The sequence below is a fragment of the Stegastes partitus genome, unplaced genomic scaffold (assembly GCF_000690725.1).
Source record: "Stegastes partitus isolate 25-593 unplaced genomic scaffold, Stegastes_partitus-1.0.2 Scaffold120, whole genome shotgun sequence".
Classification (NCBI taxonomy): domain Eukaryota; kingdom Metazoa; phylum Chordata; class Actinopteri; family Pomacentridae; genus Stegastes; species Stegastes partitus.
The window spans coordinates 96,716-114,547 of NW_007577851.1; the positions used below are offsets into that span (position 1 = coordinate 96,716).

General features: G+C 41.2%; 4 protein-coding genes across 4 annotated transcripts in view; 2 read left to right on the forward strand and 2 right to left on the reverse strand.

Moving 5' to 3' along the window:
* The window catches only part of cabp2b (calcium binding protein 2b), a 40,225-nt gene extending 33,404 nt beyond the window's left edge, over window positions 1-6,821 (reverse strand). Inside the window, exon 1 of the mRNA XM_008278304.1 lies at window positions 6,815-6,821. The gene's annotated coding sequence lies outside the window, so the exon portion shown is untranslated. The remainder of the gene's footprint in view (window positions 1-6,814) is intronic.
* LOC103354771 (zinc finger protein 135-like) lies at window positions 1,522-4,163 on the reverse strand. The gene is made up of 3 exons (XM_008278301.1): window positions 3,989-4,163; window positions 3,268-3,379; window positions 1,522-3,133 (listed from the first exon to the last, which is right to left on the reverse strand). The coding sequence occupies exons 1-3, from the start codon at window positions 4,148-4,150 to the stop codon at window positions 2,094-2,096; spliced, it is 1,314 nt and encodes a 437-aa protein (XP_008276523.1). The 5' UTR covers window positions 4,151-4,163; the 3' UTR covers window positions 1,522-2,093.
* Window positions 6,822-6,884: 63 nt separating the features above from the next.
* Window positions 6,885-8,528, forward strand: mif (macrophage migration inhibitory factor). Its single transcript, XM_008278300.1, has 3 exons — window positions 6,885-7,012; window positions 7,917-8,089; window positions 8,243-8,528. The coding sequence occupies exons 1-3, from the start codon at window positions 6,905-6,907 to the stop codon at window positions 8,307-8,309; spliced, it is 348 nt and encodes a 115-aa protein (XP_008276522.1). The 5' UTR covers window positions 6,885-6,904; the 3' UTR covers window positions 8,310-8,528.
* Window positions 8,529-10,961: 2,433 nt separating this feature from the next.
* LOC103354775 (zinc finger protein 84-like) lies at window positions 10,962-17,768 on the forward strand. The gene is made up of 5 exons (XM_008278306.1): window positions 10,962-11,163; window positions 13,066-13,469; window positions 13,646-13,773; window positions 14,209-14,275; window positions 15,043-17,768. Exons 2-5 carry the CDS (start codon window positions 13,145-13,147, stop codon window positions 16,245-16,247), a joined length of 1,725 nt encoding a protein of 574 aa, XP_008276528.1. The 5' UTR covers window positions 10,962-11,163; window positions 13,066-13,144; the 3' UTR covers window positions 16,248-17,768.
* The last annotated feature ends 64 nt before the right edge of the window (window positions 17,769-17,832 follow it).

A 17,832-nucleotide genomic window follows, 5' to 3' on the forward strand; every position in this document is an offset into this window, starting at 1 on the left:
AAAAAAATGTTACTACGGTAATATAACCCAAAATGTGGTGTCCATGCATGTGGACGCCAGGTCTTAAGAGCTAAGCCAACCCAGAACATTGGCAGAGTACATTTATTTACATAGGTAAATACAGTAGTTGGTTGTTTTATATATAGGTGCTAATCAGTGACAAAAGGTGAGAGGACAAGGGGAAACAAAAGGTGCTTAAGTCGAGGAGCGACGCCAGAGGGTGTCCTCAGACATCACCTGATCATCAGAATCACATGTAGCAACAGGATGTGCTATCTTCTTCATCAAGTGGAAATAAACAAACTACTGATGCACTTTCTTTGGAACTGTCATTTGAAACTTCAAAAAAAAGTTGGTTAATTCAGTGTCATGGAAATTTGGTAGAAATTGTATCTGGCAGTGAAAAAAAAGGAAAAAAGTGGCGGCTGCTTAACTTTGTGGTGGGACAGGCCAAACATTCCATTTATAAAAGTAGAAAAAAATGTATAAGAAGAAAACATTGAGGTGGGAAACTGGTGTCTGTGGTGCAAGCCTGAGAGGAATTTCTCAGTTTTTTTTAAGAACAACTTAACAACAAGAGTTAAGCTGACACACTGAAGCACAACAACTGAAAATGAGGATTTTCCTGCCAACCAACTGAGCAAAAACCGCACAAAGAGGCCAAAGACTTGCCATAAACAGACAGTTGAGAAATAATAGAAGCACTAAGTGGAGCTTTTAGTCTCATAGTGTTTTATGGTTTCCACAACTAAGAGTTTCAGAGACAGAAGGATGATCACACAGGAACCAGTGAGAGACAAACAGAGAAAACAGACAGCTGACTTGCTAAGTGAAGTGTGATTGTGTGATTGTATCAGTTATCAGATAATTGCTAATCAACGTCTGAGGGTGCATTAAACAGCTGCTAGTGATGATTAAGAACAGTTCTAATCAAAATGACTGTTTTCATCATTAAGCTTTATAAGCATCTCACTGCAGTTAAGACATAGCTCTGCATGTTTTTTAAGTCTCCCATGATGCTTCATTTTTGTAGACAAAGTGGAATAAAGCTGAAGACAGACTCTGCAGGGGAAATGTTGCAAGAGGCATTCAGTTCTTCCAGACATTTAAAAAAAACAACAAAAAAAACCTGATCCTGGACGGGACACGCACAAGACAACATGTTCTAGCAGCCAGCAAGCAGAAACTGCTCAGTCAGTTCCTGAAGCGTTTGCAACATCTTCTTTGTGCTTTAGGCCTCAATATGATCAGAGTGTCGTGTGTCAGCAGACTGTCATGGTGTGACTAAAGGATGTTAGACCTGGAATATATCCAAGTCACAGGTATTCTACTTGGAAATAAACTGACTTCCAGGTCTTGATGCTCAGTAAAATGCATTTCACCATTTTCCTCTAAAGTAGGTTAAAAAAAAAAAAAAGATGAGTCTTTGCTTGAATTTAAATGTTCACTTCTCACTGACGGAACCAAAAATGAAACACCAAATTTTAATACCGCAGTAAATGTTTTATCAAACTGTTGCCATCAGGGCTGGAAAAGTATATTTATGATGAATATGATCTTGTAACATATTCACCAACTCCATCATTTGTGAGTAAAGACTGAAATGGGTAAAGAGCTTTCTGATGAATTGAAATGTTTATTTCTTAACAATGTGACCAAAACACAAACATACAAAATACCAAACTGTCAATTATATTGTCAGAGAAAAACAAGGCCATCAGCTTTAACATGAGTTAATTGATAAAAAGATAAAAATGCACAATTTATTCATCATCATAAATAAGCCATAGTTTTGTACATACATACAAATGAGAACACCACTAGTTACAATGGCTGAATGGCTGAGATTGATTGTATTTCTCCTCTTACACAGAAACACCATGTATAAACGACTTCCAGTCAACTTTGGACATGTGCCTTCTTTATTTACTCGACAAAATCATCCACACACGCTTGTGCTTCTTTATTTCAAAGATAGTTACTGAGAAAAATATAACCATGTACCAGTCACATTCATCGGCTAAATTCTATCTCAGTCGATTAAAAACCAGCTCGTTCTTTCAAGTTCTATCAGAGATTGTAAGGAGGAGACTTTAAAAACACTGGTGGCTCTTCAGCTGCTCCACATCATTGAAGCCCCTTCCACAGTTGGAGCACTGGAGTGTTGCTTTTTCACTGTTGTGTATGAGTTGGTGTCTCTTTAAATACTCCACACGGCTGAATCGTTTCCCACACGCTTCGCAACCATACGGACGTTCACCTGTGTGGATCCGCTGGTGCCGCTCCAAGTTGCCTAGGCGACTAAAGCTGCGTCCACACTGCGGGCACCGGTGCGGCCTCTCGCCCGTGTGCACCAGATGATGGCGTTCCAGAGAGCGCGAGTGCGTGAAGCGCTTCCCACAGATCTCGCAGCAGTGCGGCCGCTCGGCAGCACAGGCACACTCGTGGTTCTTTAGAGCCCAGGCGTGGCTGAACGTGTTGCCACAGTGGGCGCAGGGGAAAAGGCTCGCCTCTCCCCCGCTGCTCTGTAAATGGGCACCCCCTAGTGGACAGGGGTGCTCCTCCAGCTCGGCCTCTGAAGTGAAGCCTCCTCCACACTGTGGACAGAAGTGGAGCAGGTCCCCACTACCCTCCTCTTCCCCTCCGCTCTCCCCGACGCTCCCTGGAGCAGACAGGTGGGGCAGGTGCTCCGACTCTCCGTGCTCCACCACATCCTCACCAGACACTGAATCCCCGTCTCTGATCTTTTTCGACCAGCCTGACCTTAGCTCCACTCCCCCGACCAGTCCAGCCCTCACACCGTCCTTCGCCCTGCTTTGCCCTATCTGGTCCTCTCTCTGCAGAGTGGGTGGCTGAGGCTCCAGCTCTCCGTCCTGCTCCATCCCATCGAGGCCGATGTACTTCGGGGCCAAGCTTATCTCGCTCCCTCGCACCACCTCTGGGTGTGGGCTCACAGGCTGAGAAGTCGTCATGGCAGCCTGCTCACGGCCTCTCTCAGCTCTTAGTGCAGACTCCAGACCTCTCAGTTCATCCATCGTCATGCCCCCGTCCGACGGCTCTGCTGAGTCCACCTCCCAGTCCTCCTCTTCCCTCTCCCCTGGATGAAGAGTCGGTGGACGATCTGACAGCTCTCCTGAGTAGACAGAAGGAGGAGGTGTGAGTGAGAGAGCTGGGGTGAGCAATCATTTCCACTTTCTTTCAAACTATCGTCCTCTGAACATTTCACTAACTTGCCCTCCCTCAATCAGTGAGTCCTGGGCTCATTACCTTCACTTTGGGCTCTGGAGCAAGCGTGGAGGTTCTGGTTGGGCGGATCCATCTTCAAAGCCTCCTTGATTAGCTGGAGAGAGGCAGGCTGATAGCCCTCTGTTTGAGGAAACTGCATAAAGAAGCACAGAGAGCTATAACAACTGAGGCCAGGTGGAAAAAGGTATTCAATGTTGAATTTGTAAATACTATTTTACACATTGACTTGAACTTCATGAACATACCAACTCATATGTTTGCAAAGTGCCTAAAAATAAAGCTATTAGTCTGACTACATTTCTTTAAAGCTATTTCATTAGCTTTTAAAACACTTTGAACAATATGGCTAATAACACATTCTGCACATTCTAATCCAGAAGTGAAGAGTGGATCTGTGCCATGCCACTTGGTTATGTGGCGGAACAGCACAAAGCTTCTCACCTCCAGCAGTAGTATTTCTCCCTAAAAGCTGCTGCACTTGAGATGTGAAGAGCCCCACTCAACGGGCTCCTCTGGAAGCTAAATATCAAATCAATAGCCTTCTCTTTATCCACTACATCTCTGCTGTGACTTGATGTCTGAAAATTACGAGCAAAACTCTGTTTGTGTGTGTGTGTGTTATCTCACTCTCTGTTTTTCTGTCTACATTCTTTCTCAGCCTATATGAAGCTGCTGAGTGGTGCAGAGATGCTGTGCCACTTTCTCCTCCTACTCCTCCTCTGAGAAAGCCCGTCTCCCTCACCTCCTCTTTGATGTTGGCCGTCTCCTCCCCCTCACCGCTGAGGCTGCCCTCCCCTTCCTCATCCTCCATCATCCCTCCCTCATCTTCTTCATCCCGGGGGAACTGGATGAGGTACATCTCTCTGGCCTCCTTCCCCCCTCTTCCTCCTGCTCCTGCTATCATGCCCACAGCTCCTCCACTTCCTCCTCCCACACCACCACCACCGCCGCCGCCGCTGCCGCCTCCACCACCTCCTCCTCCTTCCTCCCACACACCTCCAGGCCAGCCTTTGCCATAGGCTGCTGCTGGGCCCTTTTTTGACTTGCCTCCTGTGGAGAAGGAGGGGGTGATGAAGGAAGGGTGGGAGGGAGGTGAGAGAGGAGGAAGGGAGGGCAAAAGGGGGAGGGAGACAGGAAGGAGAGCGAATGAAATATGAGGGGGAGAGAGAGATAAGTGGGAGGAGATGATTGGAAGGCCAAGAGAGAGGGATGAAGGAGGGAAGAGACGAGGGGGAAGACGAGGGGATTGGAAATGCAGGGGAGTAGAAGAGAGGTTGGGGGAGAGAGGAAAGGGAGCAGGGGGGAGGAGAAGGAGGAGGAATAGGCATGATGAACGAGTGAGGAGAGAGGGGGCGTAGAAGAACAGACAAGAGAGCGGGAAGGAGAGGGAAAACATGTGACAGGGAGGAGAGGAGAGGAGGGAGCGAGGCCGAGAAGAGAGGAAGAAGTGGAGTTGGCGGGGGTCACGAGGGGGGAGGAGGAGGAGGAGGAGGCGGAGGAGGAAGACAGAGAGGACATGTTGAAGGGGAAAAAGATGGGGGTGAGGAGGAGGAGGAGGAGGCGGAGGAGGAAGACAGAGAGGACATGTTGAAGGGGAAAAAGATGGGGGTAGGATGAAGAGGTGAGTAGAGGAGAGAGAGAGGAGAAGTGGAAGTGGAGAGGGAGTATGTAATTATGGAGGGTGGCGGTGGCGGCAGCGGTGGTGAAGAGAAGCAGGAGAGGAGTGGGGGAGGAAGAGGAGGCGGGGGAGTGTGTGTGTGTGTGTGTGTGTGTGTGTGTGTGTGTGTGTGCAACGTGATGAAGGAGGAGGAGGAGGTGGGGGAGGGAGAAGAGGAAAGGAAGAGGAGGTGGAGAGAGAGTGAAGGAGGTGGGGGAGGGAGAGGAGCAAGGCAGGAAAGGGAGGCAGGGAGGGAGGGAGAGCAGAAGCACAGAGGAGTGGGAGGGACAGAATGCAGTGAAGAGAGAGAGAGGAGAGGGGGAGGTGAAGGACAGAGGGAGCGATCATGAAGAGGAGGCGGAGGAGGAAGGGAAGGGAAGGGAGGAGGGAGAGAGGAGGGAGGGAGGGAGAGATCAGCTCTTGCCAGATGGTTTCCAACAAAACAAGTGCGTCTTCACATGAGCCACTGCTGCACAGCAAGATCACTGTTTCTCACATGAAAAACACAATTACACCACTGAAATATGTGCTGATAAGGTGCAATTTCATTAATGTGACAACTGTGGAATTAAAGGTGCTGTAAGCTGGGGGAAAAAATAACACAAAAAAACTCCAATCAAGACATCCATCAATGCATGCAAAAAAAAAAAAAAAAAACTTACGGGCCGTGTCAACTTTTCGTTTGTGCCGCCCTCCAGCTGCCTCTTCCTCCGTCCCCGCTTCCAGTCCGGCGTTGCGGCGGTTCGCAGCCCAGCCCATGCCGTACTTGCGCTCCGTCCTCAGCTTGTTCTCGGTGAGCCTGAGCCGCAGTTTGAGCGTCTCATTCTCCTTCCTGTTGAGGGACAGCTCCACCAGGTAGTCGTTCACCGTCTCCTGGAAGAGTTTGGTGATCTCACACACCGAGGCTCGGATCAAACTGTCCATCACAGCCGTCAGATGAGTCTCAAACGTGGTCACCGATTCCTCCATCATCTCGGGACCTGCTGGTGGTTCAGCAACAATCCATGTTATCGTAATTACAGTTTGCACACTTGACTAACAGAGGTCACTAAAGTTTCACACTGTCTCATCACTGTGCACCAAGCATCCAAGTGTCAGTTAACTTGACTAGTTAGCTTGGCGCTACAAAATCTTAATAGTTCTGACAGGTCTCCGCGCATCCACTCACTAACCTTACGTTTATTCCATCTGTTTTACAATTTAAATCAAGACTGTTCTTTTGCTGTTTAATTAAACTGTGACTCAGCAGCTTCATAAATGCCAAATACACGAGCTACGTCAGGCTAGCTTGTTAGTAAACTTGTAATACTGATCTACATGCAGTAATGTTGAAGTAAAGGGGAGCAGCAGCCTCCGTAACGTTGGAAAGTGCTAGCAGCTCGGCTAAATTAGCTTTGTATACGCACCGTTTGTTTGATGAAATCCGGAGAAGCGACTTAGGTGTAAAATGACGACACACGGTGGGATTTCACGGATCACGGAGGAGCCTGGCAGCTGTTGTTGAGCGCAGAGACGCGGCGACAAAGGAAAGCGCCATCCAACTTCTGCCCTCTCTCTCTCTCTGCTACTGTTTTCCTTCTCGCCTCCTTTCAGCGCTGCTTATGATGCTGGAGGACACTGCGCATGCGTGCTACCGTAATTACCCTACACCGAAGAGCCGCCGCACCCTGGAAAAAGCACATTCACACAGGTTTCACACATTATTCCCTGCGTGATGTGAGCTCAACAGTAGTGTTGGTGATTGTTTTTTTTTGTTTGTTTTTTTTTTTTAAATAAATAAGGAAATAGGAAACAACACCAAAAAATTAAGCTTCCTGTTGGTTGGCGTTGTGTTTGTGTCTGTCATCCAGGATGGATGGAGGCGCTGTGGTGAGTTGGTCACATGATCCTAGGTCTGCAGCAGAGGAAGATAAAGCTGTCGTCTTTTCCGCCTGTGAGCAGATCGGCGTCAGTAGCAGCTTGTGAAGAAGAGGGGAAGGAGAGAGCTCAGCATCAGTAATCATGCCGATATTCGAGGTGAACACCAACGTTGCCAGAAGCGCCGTGCCAGCGGCTCTTCTGTCCGAGGCTACCGCGGAGCTGACCAAAGCTTTGGGCAAACCTTCACAGGTAGGCAGGCCAGGGCACGCTAGTCCTGCACCATTTATGCTCACATGCACATTGACACTGAAGGGCTCCTCTGTAGGAATGTGCTTCATAGTTTCTTTATAGATATAAAAGTACAAAGTTTGGTGCAAACAGGAAACATTAAGATATGAGGTATGCAGACATGTAGTGGGTTGGAGCTAATAAGTTAAACTTCACCCCAGTTGTGTTTTGAGAGTATGTTAGGTTTTTTGTGTTTGTTTTTCTCTATTGTACAATTATATAAGCATAGGCTTGGCTGTTTGCACAAAGCAGAGGTTGGCATATGATTAATCTGTGGCCACAGTTTGCAGATTAAAAGCAACGCTTTTGCTCAGAATGACCTCTTTCGAGAAAGTTCAAATCAAGACTAAGCTGGTGTAATATTTAAGCTATTTTGCCATCAACATTCATAGTTTGTGTCAGTGATTTTCATGTTTCTTCATAACACTGATAAGCAAAGGTTTAATTACGTTCAACATGAAAGGAACTAGATCAGATTTAGAATATAAGTTTCTTGCGGTAGTCTGGCAGAAACAATCGATTTGTCTAAATAAATGGTTGCATTTTATCCTGCCCTTAAATTCAAGGTTGTTTTTGGTTTTAAAAAGAAAGAAAGAAATCAGGTAAAACATTTTAACGTATTTTGGTATTTCTGTACTTATAAGTTAAACAGACAATTAGTGAATATAGTGGGGATAAAAAATCACAAAATTTTAGAATGTTTTCTCATGACTTTCTTTGGGGTTGGCTGAAGGATTTGGTGTAGTCGTAGTTTATATTCAATATTTGGCTACTATTGTTATAATGCAAAAACTGACATTATTCATTGTTGATCCACCCATTTGGGACTGACCCAAGTTTTTTGCATCTCTCTTGTGTATTCCAGTACATTGCTGTGCACGTAAACTCTGACCAAAATATGACCTTTGGAGGAAAAGCAGACCCCTGCGCACTCTGTTCCCTCAAAAGCATTGGCAAAATCAGTGGTGCTGAAAACAAGGTGTACACCCAACTCCTGTGTGGACTGCTCCAAAAACACCTGGGCGTCTCTCCTGACAGGTATCAAATACACACAACAACCAGCACATTCGCTGCACATAATTCAATATATATATATGGCGACAGAAACACACAGACTCCTCTGTATTGTGCATAACTGCTCTCTGTTAATACTGGCCCTCATTAACCTATTTCTCTTGGTGTCTATTTCAGGGTTTATATTGTCTTTATAGACTTGTCCGCACCCATGGTGGGTTGGAACAACGCTACGTTTGGCTGAGACGGAGGTCAACACACTGAAATAGAAGATCATTCCAGTGTGTTCCTAACATGTGTGAGCATCGTAACAACTAATGAAATAAAGAAGCAAAGATACTTTGTCAAAATTCCTCCCAATCAAATGCTGTATGAGTATCTTCAAAAGCACTTACCTGGACCCTATAGCTTTGCACTGATCCTTTCCCATTTAAATGCAATAAAGCACATCTGATAGACAATGGATGAATGTGTGTTTTTCTTGGTTTTATAGACAAAGAACTACAACATTTTTACAGGCTCTGTGTTTAAACTTTGCTTAAACTCTGAAATTTTTGAGCAATAATAGATCTTTTATAATGTGGGGCATAGTTAATAACTATAAAAAGCATTTTTTACTGCAGAGATTCTTACCTGTTGCAGCAGAAAAAATGCCAGTGTAACTTATAACATCTGGCTGTGCTTCTGTGTAGTTAAGCAAATCAGGCAGCACACACAACACAAGCACCCTAAAACTGAAACAACTAAATGTAATTCTGTCATCATTTATTTTTTGATTTACATGGGGGCTTTTGTTACATTTACATGTCAAAATGTCTTTAATAAAAAATACTGTCAGGCATGACACAGCACTTTGTTCACATAACCTTTGGCCTCAAACTTTTTAATAACCTCTGTTGGAAAAGCTTATCTCTGGACTCAAGATTAGCAGTAGTTGAATTGTATGATGACTATGTGAAAAATATTGCAGTGTCATGGTGAAAGATTAACTATCAGTTAAATCTTGTTCAGCCTACTTGAAGTTATCACTGTAATAACTGAATATAAAAATAGAAACCTTTGCTTAACCACAAGCACCTAAACGTGTACTGACACTAAAACTATCATTGATCTGGTGTTTATTAACAGAATGGGAGAGATTAACTTTAATACTCCAATTGTTTGGCATCGTTGATTTCTTGTGATGTGAGGGAAAGTTGCAATACTTGTTTCAGTCATCTGCAGTAATATACAGTGAAAGTATACTTTACACTTGCATTTTTTTCTCTGTCAATTTTGTGTCATGTATTTCAGATAGCATTTTTATATTGTACAGCTTATTGCAACAATTGGTATATGTGTTTATTCCTATGTTATTGGCAGCCAGTGTAGAAATGGAGTGGTAACTGGTATTAACCCTACAAAGAATGATTTTATTTGGGTTTTCACAAGATAATAACAGTACTGCTGTGCGTCACATGCTACTGTCATGAACCACATTTCTGTGATATCATCATGGCTGAAAATGAAGAAAGCTGTCTGTTCACAGATATTTGATGTTATATTGTTATATATTGGATGTTGTCTCTCACTCGACTTGCCCTTTGAACTGGGTAATGTTTGTGTCAAGGCCATCATTTCAGTGTTTTGGCTTTTGCCTTCAGCAAATATAGATAACACAGAACCAATGGCTGCAGGATTTTATAATAATGATGTGTATGGATAAGAAACAGAATCTCCGAAGTTACAGATAAAATCATGAATACAAGTTAATCACTGGCTTGTCACATCACCCATTATTTTAATGTGTAACGTACACCAATTCAGCATCATAAGCACACCATTTTTCAGAAACTACTTTCAGATACATCAGTCACACAAAAACAATTTGTATTCTCGATAGAAACAGCAAAAAGAGCGTAACAGCAGGTAGTTAATCCTGTTTCAGATCAGATCTGGATGGAAAATGTGTCCATCAATTCACGGACATTAGAAAGCACTCCCAGCAAACAGGGCACGTGTGGACAACGTCTTTGAAATGTACCTTGAAGGTTATTCTGTGAAACCAGTCGTAACGTTTGGGGAATGTTTTATGAATGTCTGGGGAATGTTCAGGCAACATTTTGTCTGCAGAACATTTTGTAAATGCTTACTGAGACAATTTTTTTCCCCCAAGAGGAAACAGTTGGTGGACCTCAAGAAAACTTTCCAAAAATCTTGCTGAGGAACATTTGTTAAAGAGGTGCAGCGAACATTTGGCAAACATCTTATTGACTGCTAGAATAACACTTCTAATGATGAAATGACATGATATAAATCTATTCCTTCTCTCTTCATGGGGATTGTTTTATATCTATAAAGTTGCATTATCACATAGAGTTTATTTTCTGTGATTTGCTCATTTTATGTTTGACAGTACTTGTCTTTTCTCTCACTACACATATGTTTATATCAGAGACTGCAGCACCGGAACGAACGTGCAGCCTACACTTCCTGGTAACGTCACAGCGAAGCCTGGCGGGAAAAGTACAAACTGTCCCCGTTCGGTTACACGTGTCTTCACTAACTCTGCACCCCTATAGTCAAGCTCAGTTAACAGAAACATAAACTGAGCTAACACAAAATACATTGGATCTCACTTGCAGTTAAATAAACTCCCGTCAGTTATATGTCGATGTGTAGCCGGCCAGAGGATCTCTGTGTGGTTGCTATAGTGAGAGCGACGGACGAAAAACGTTATTAATAATAATAATTTAAAAAAAACTGTTTAAACTACACAAATTGTATTTTATTTTTAAATTACAATTGTTTTCAAATATTGTTCAGTGCAATAAAAATATGCAGGATAATTTGCAATAATATTTCGGGTCGACGAATGATGACGCATAAAACGTCATCATTCCTCGCTTCCTGGGAGTCTTGAGTAAAAATGGCGGATGGGTGTTATGGGTGTTTATAGGTTTGTTAACGACTAAGAAATAAATGCGTCATTTTAAACAATGAAACACTAGAAGCGGATGAGTCGTCTACCCTTGGTATAACAAGTTTATAGCTATAAGGCAAAGTTTGAACCGTTTAACACCTAAACAGCAGTGCAGGAGTTCTCCCGGTGTCGAACAGTAAGTACTTTAATTTTCTGCTTTAACATTAGTTTCACTGTAAAGCGTAACTTGCAATGTACTTTTTGTCATCGCATTGATTTTTCATGTTTGAAATAACATAATGTGTGAGCAGTAACAGACTTCATGGACTGGTGTTCTTTCATCGATGTGTGTTAGTCATCACTAAAGCTAACGGTGAGGTGTTTCATGAAAGCTGAGAGAGAAACCTTGTTGGGATATTGAAACATTGAAGGCTTAGCACAGCCCAGAAGTCTTTAGATTTTAACCTAATAATAGCACAGTTTTTAAATTACCCCACAGTAAAGTGAATATTAAATATGAGACTGTGCTCTAGGTAAAGTACGGTAATCCATCTTTCTCTTTATTCTCAGGCCATTATCCACATTAATATCACAAGGAGTGCATGTTAGACAGGCTGTTTGTGTCTGTTCTAGGACTGTGGACCCTGGAATTAGTCTCATTTGTAATTACTTTTAGAGCTATAAATCACATGTAAAGGTGTGCCTTGTGACAAAAATGTTGAGAGAATCAGTTAGCTACACAATGGTTTACCCTCCAACTGGAAATGAATTGGTATATAACATTGCTTTTTAACACTCATTTCAAATTAAAATGATAAGATAATGTTATAACAGATGCAGATGCTGGTGAGGAAAAAAAGTTCACCCATAATGGAATACATAGACTCAATAACTAATAATAATATGACTAAATTTGTCCATGTTGTCCCTAATTGGAACTTATCCAACAGGATCCCCCTTTTTCTTAATGAAAAAGTTTCTTATATCCACAGCTTGTAAATCTTGCCTTAGTGAAATAGCTAGGTAGTTACTACCAGATCCTAACAATGACAAACTCTGTAAACAGTTTGCCAAGAGAAATAAAGTTGATCTACTGCTTGAATGACACACAGAGGATCCAAAACATAGGCTGCTTGTATTTGATTTGATTGCATTGATCAGTGATATCATATTATTTAGAGAGATTTAAACCATGATGTGAATGACAGATTAAGTTATTGGTATTATTATTATTATTATTTTTTAATTATTCTTATTTTTGATATCTGGGGCTATTCATAAAACATTCAGGGCTATAGCTGCGGATGCTCAAGCCTAACAACACCAGTGCAAATCATCTGGCTCAGTGGCTTTGATAACTACATACTGTTTCTCTATCTTATATCATTATATCTTAATGTTACTTTCTGATGGTCTCACCTAATAGTAGCATGGAGTTACTAGTATCCTGACAGTTGTGTGTATATGTTGTGACTGATGGAGAATATGGGAAAAACAAACGTAATTAATAAATATCACCTTAAAACTTCCTCAGTCAGTTAATTAAATTAAGACAGGTATTTCAGTAGTCTTCTGACATTTTAAGTTTAAATATGCAAATAAGACATAATCTACTTGTATATGTGCTGGTTTGCATACATTTCCAAAGCATTGACCTGAACATTATGGAAAGCCAGGGAATTTTGGATCTCTCTTTGTATCACCCCAAGAATCAAAAAATACTGTCAGCATTGAGGGAAAAATAGATACGCTTTTATAGTGTTCTTAGAAATCAAATCAAGCTATGAATGATATATAATTAAACTTCTCTGTCAAAACCTTAAGAATATAGCAAGGAATAAAAATCTGGTTTGCAATTATATTTTTTATTTAACATTTCCTGAAATAGTGTTATATAAAATGAAATAATACCTAATTTTGTATTTAAATACACAAACATGTCATGAATTTCAAAAATTGCACTGTGCATTTAAAAAAAAAAACAACAAAAAAAACAAATAACAATGTTTTTGCCTGCCATGTGTTGGGTTAAAGAATACTTAGCAGCGCTCCAGCGTGCTTTTTTGTAACTGACCTGATAATTTATATCTGTGTTTAGGAGATAAGGACCACCACAGCATCACACAAGGCTTTCTCTTCAAAGACGTTTGTAAGCTGCAAGTCTGCCATCTTCAAAGATGTCTGACTATCTGACCAGGGGGTTCAGGGCCCAGCTGACCACAACTATGGATGCCGTTTTGAGGAAAGCTGTGTTTGAAGTAATGACGATTTTTGAAAACACCCTATATGACCATCAGATGGAGATGGCGCAGAAAGGGGAAGAGATTGCTCAACTTAAAATAAAGTTACAGACAGCAGAGCTCAGGCTGAAGGACCTCGAGATTGGAGGAAACAAAGGAGCAGAGACAAATAAAACTCGGACAAATCCAACACAAAGACAACCTGATGCTCTTAGAGATGCCCCAGCACAAACATCCAATGTTCCTGAGATTGATTTTGAAGGTATAATGTTTAAATGTGATTAATAGTTTGACTAATTATTCTGCCTTCTAACATTAAAGATATTCATGATATAGATATAGTTACATAATAACATTTTTTAAGAACTGCCAGTATAGAGAGATGAGTCACATTACTGCATGCAGGTTAATTACGTTTGTGTGTATGGTTTTGTGCAGTACCTGATGACTGGTGTGCTCCCCTGGGCAGCGAGACTTTGACCAAGCGAGGCCACAACATTTGTCCCATAGTAAGACTGCGACGCCTGTCCATTCCTGTGTCGCACGTTCCAATCCACAAGCATGAGGTGTGTAACTAAAGGGGAAAATCTACAGTTTAGCATCATTAACCTGAAGAGAAAAGCACTTTTTTACATCCTGAAATGCTGTGTTGTTAAAAGAAGCAAAAAAAAAAAAAAAGATACACTCTTGTGTTGTTGTTGACTGTTGTCAAAACTGTGAACCGTTTTAGGCACAGTAATAACACAACGGTTCCAAAAGAGACAGACATGAGCAGTAATGTGCATAATGTAGGATAGCTGATGAGATGTGGAGTTACACATGCATTGTTCTCTGTTATAAGGTATGGTTATCACTCTTCCTCACATTTAAACAAAATGAAAGTAAAGAAATACTCTATCATATTTGCTGCTTATCCAGCGATAGCACTGGGCGCATCTGTTTTCGTTGTACTTTGCATTATTAATCATTGGAGATGTAACCAATAATGTCCTTTTTTTAAGGTGGCTGACTATGACATGAACTTTTGCCAGAAGAAGAACAACAACTATGGCAGGAAATCCAAGAGAAGTGAGTTTCCTTCCTAATTGTTTTATTCATTATTTTTGCTGCAAATGATTCTTGTCAAATTGAGGATTGCTCTCTTGCATTGCATATTGACATTCACAGAGTTTCACGTTTGTATTTACAGTTTTCTTATCTGATCATATATCGTACTTGATGTAGACTGTCAGTAAAGTGTCAGTCATCATTATTCATGTGCTGAGCAACATCTTGTGGAAGCACAGCATGTACTTTTAAAGATGCATACAACCCTTGCCCAGAAGGACTCCAAGATATGCAGAGTAGCCATCAAGCACATGTTTAAATTTATCAGAGCTGTTGCTGAAAAACAGAACATGAAAAGATACATTACTGTGAAATTTACTAAATTCCATTTTCACTGCTGAAAGGATTACAAATTCCTTTTGTTTATGTTTAAATGGGTGACCCAACCACTTTAATTGATGTACCGCTGTAATACATCCATTATCTATACACCGCTTAATCCTCACTAGGGTCGCGGGGGGGCTGGAGCCTATCCCAGCCGACTTAGGGCGAAGGCAGGGGGGAACATTACAATTATACAATTATAGGATTAAGTGTGGCTCAATGTTTTTAAACATTACATCTTCTGTGTTTCCCAACCAATGTATTTGTTCTACTTTAAGCTTTATAGAAATTATTTACATCTTGTTGCAGTGTTGATCTTAAATCAATTTGTTCCATAATTCATTGTTTTGTTTATTATATTCATGTAACCTGTTTTATTTTCGTGCAATGTTTTTCTTTCACAGTTTCCACCTTAAAGGAGAGGAATAAACACACCGAGGACAGAAAATTACGAACGCGTGGCCAAGGAGCTCGACGTGCGCCAATGAGAAATGACATGAAAATATTGCTCCTAGACATCAATCAGGACTCTTCTGCTCTGACAAGTTTTCAAGGCCTTAAAAGAGGAATGAGAAGTCTAACAGGAGAAGAACAAGAAAATACAGCCAACAGCAAAAGAGAGCAAAAAAGAAGTGCAGCAACTGAATCTAAATCCACAGAAGAAAAGACTGTGAAAAATGATGAAAAAATGACATACTCCTGCAAGATATGCAAGAAGATATTTGACACAAAATTTGGCCGAAATATACATGCAAACTCACACAGGAGATGCCAAGGCTGCAAAAAACCATTCCGATTACTCAGTGCTCTCAGATGTCACAAAACATCTTGTAAAAAGCTCAAACAATTGCTGGAAAAAGAAGCCGCCAGAGCTCCGAAAACCTCCTGTGATGAAGAAGAAACACCTGGACCAAGCAAAAAACAGACCATCACTGAGAACAAGGGCACACCTTCCTCTAGCAACCATGATGAGTTACCCACTCAGGGACATGAAGCCACCAATAGGTATTCCTGTACGTACTGCAACAAGAAGTTTAATTTCCGCTCCAGGTGTCTGCAACACATGCGTGTTCATACTGGTGAAAAGCCATTTTCTTGCAGTGTGTGCTCAATGGAATTCCGCCTCAAGCAGTCTCTAAAACAGCACATGGAGAGACGTCACAAAGGCCACATGAATTCCATTGACAGAAATGGCGAACCAGGGCCCGTAGAAGGGAATGAAACTAATAGAGAGGATCTGATTGCTTCTAGCAAAGGCAAAAGTCAAGGAATCAACAACAACAATGAAGTTTGCAGACAAGGCAGTACAGACAAAAACTCAAGATGGCAAACAATGGGTGAACGTCACCAAGATGGTTTCATCTGCCTAGTGTGTCGGGAGTTTTTTAAAAGCAAAAACATATTGATTGAACACTATCGTATCCATACAGGGGAAAAGCCCATCAAATGCGAGAAGTGTCCAGCAAAGTTTCCTGCTAAGTCACAGCTGTACATTCACAAAAAAACGTGCAGTTTTCCTGTGACACCACTCAAGGATGAGAAGTGTGAGAGGAGTATCGACACAGAAGCAACAGTTCATACGCATTCATCTGGATGTCAGAAGGAGTAGCGTATCCTCAAACACTGCACTGAAGGATGCCTCAGGAACCCTATGGAGCTGCTACAAATGATACAAGTATATAGTTAACATTACCTGTCTGTGGACACTGAAACCCTGGAAGCTGTCAGGTGCTGGATTTAAGTTGTTGCAGAGAGATGAAAGCTCAAGTTACACTGTTCTGTTGCTTTTTTCATACTTTGATGCTCAATCATTAGGTTACTGAATACACAGCCCACTTCTTTCTTTCAATACTAGAAAGTAGTAAAGAAAAACAAATCTGGTGACCATAATGCTCACTTCAAATGGCAAGTCAGAAAGATGTCATTCTGATGCGAAATTACATCTTAGAGTAAGATTTAAAGTAAGAACACAGAGATAAAACAGTGTCACTGTTGATGTTCAGAGGGGTCCAGTCCACCTCCGAGTACTCTTGTTCTAATGTTTTTAAGTGTTTTACATTAAAAGTAAACGTAAAGCCAGTGTTGTGATATATTGTGCAATGAAAGGGAATTCAGTTAAACTATCTTCTCAAGAGTTGAGAAAAATATGTGATTTTAACTAATATAGTGCATGCCTGACAAATTGGGAAACAATTGACACAAAAGTTATGTAAATCCAACATTGCCTTAAAGGAGACATGCTCTTTACCTATAATAATGACCACATTGGTCTATGTTGTACATGCTGAAAGAGAAGCTACCTCAGTAGAGGCTGCACAACCACATTTCTGCTTGTTAAAAGTCAGTTGTTTTGCCGTGTACAGTGTATTGATGAATGAGGTGACATTGGTTTATCGAAAGTAGCGTTCAATCATCTAAACCTGTACAGCTTCTGGAATAATTATTAGACCACTGTGACTACTGTTTTCTGCTTCTTCCCTTGTGGTTCTTGGTGGAACCATGTTCTGTTTTCTAGTTCAGGTTGTAATGGACAGCTGTTTTGCTGATTCCAAGCCGGATAGCAATGGCTCCCTCATTGTATTTCTCTTTGTTAAGCACAAAAATAACTCTCCTCTCGTCATCTGACAATTCTCTTTTTCAGACAGTTTTGAATGATAATTTAGATTATTTGCTGAATTTACACATACAGCTTATGCACAAAATAGTGGTGACTCAGAAAATGTTAGTTTACAATATATTGTGTTTTGTTCTGTGTATTGACATTTTTCATGTTGTGTAGACTTTGTAAAGAAAACAGCAAGTGGTCTAATAATTATAAGTAAATCTGTATATGTGTCTACTTTTTGGGCTTAATCAAAACTGGTGCTTTTCCCTTCATCCCAAATTGTGCTTGGTTGTGGAATCAGAATTTTGGATCTGGTTTTGTGAGGATCGCTGTTGGACATAATGTAATTTGGATATTTTGTGTATAAATTTCTGCTGTTTGTCGATGGATATCTGAAAACCATACACTGTTGAAGATTTCTTATGTGTGAAGTTCTGTTACTTTCTTTTATGCCTCATCATATGTCACTGTTTCAAAACAAAAAACACTGTTTCCAAACCAAATTTATTTCTTTTGAAAAAATTCTTACATGAAAAAATTCATATTTTACACCTTGTTTGCATATTTACAAAGAAAACATGAGTGGGGA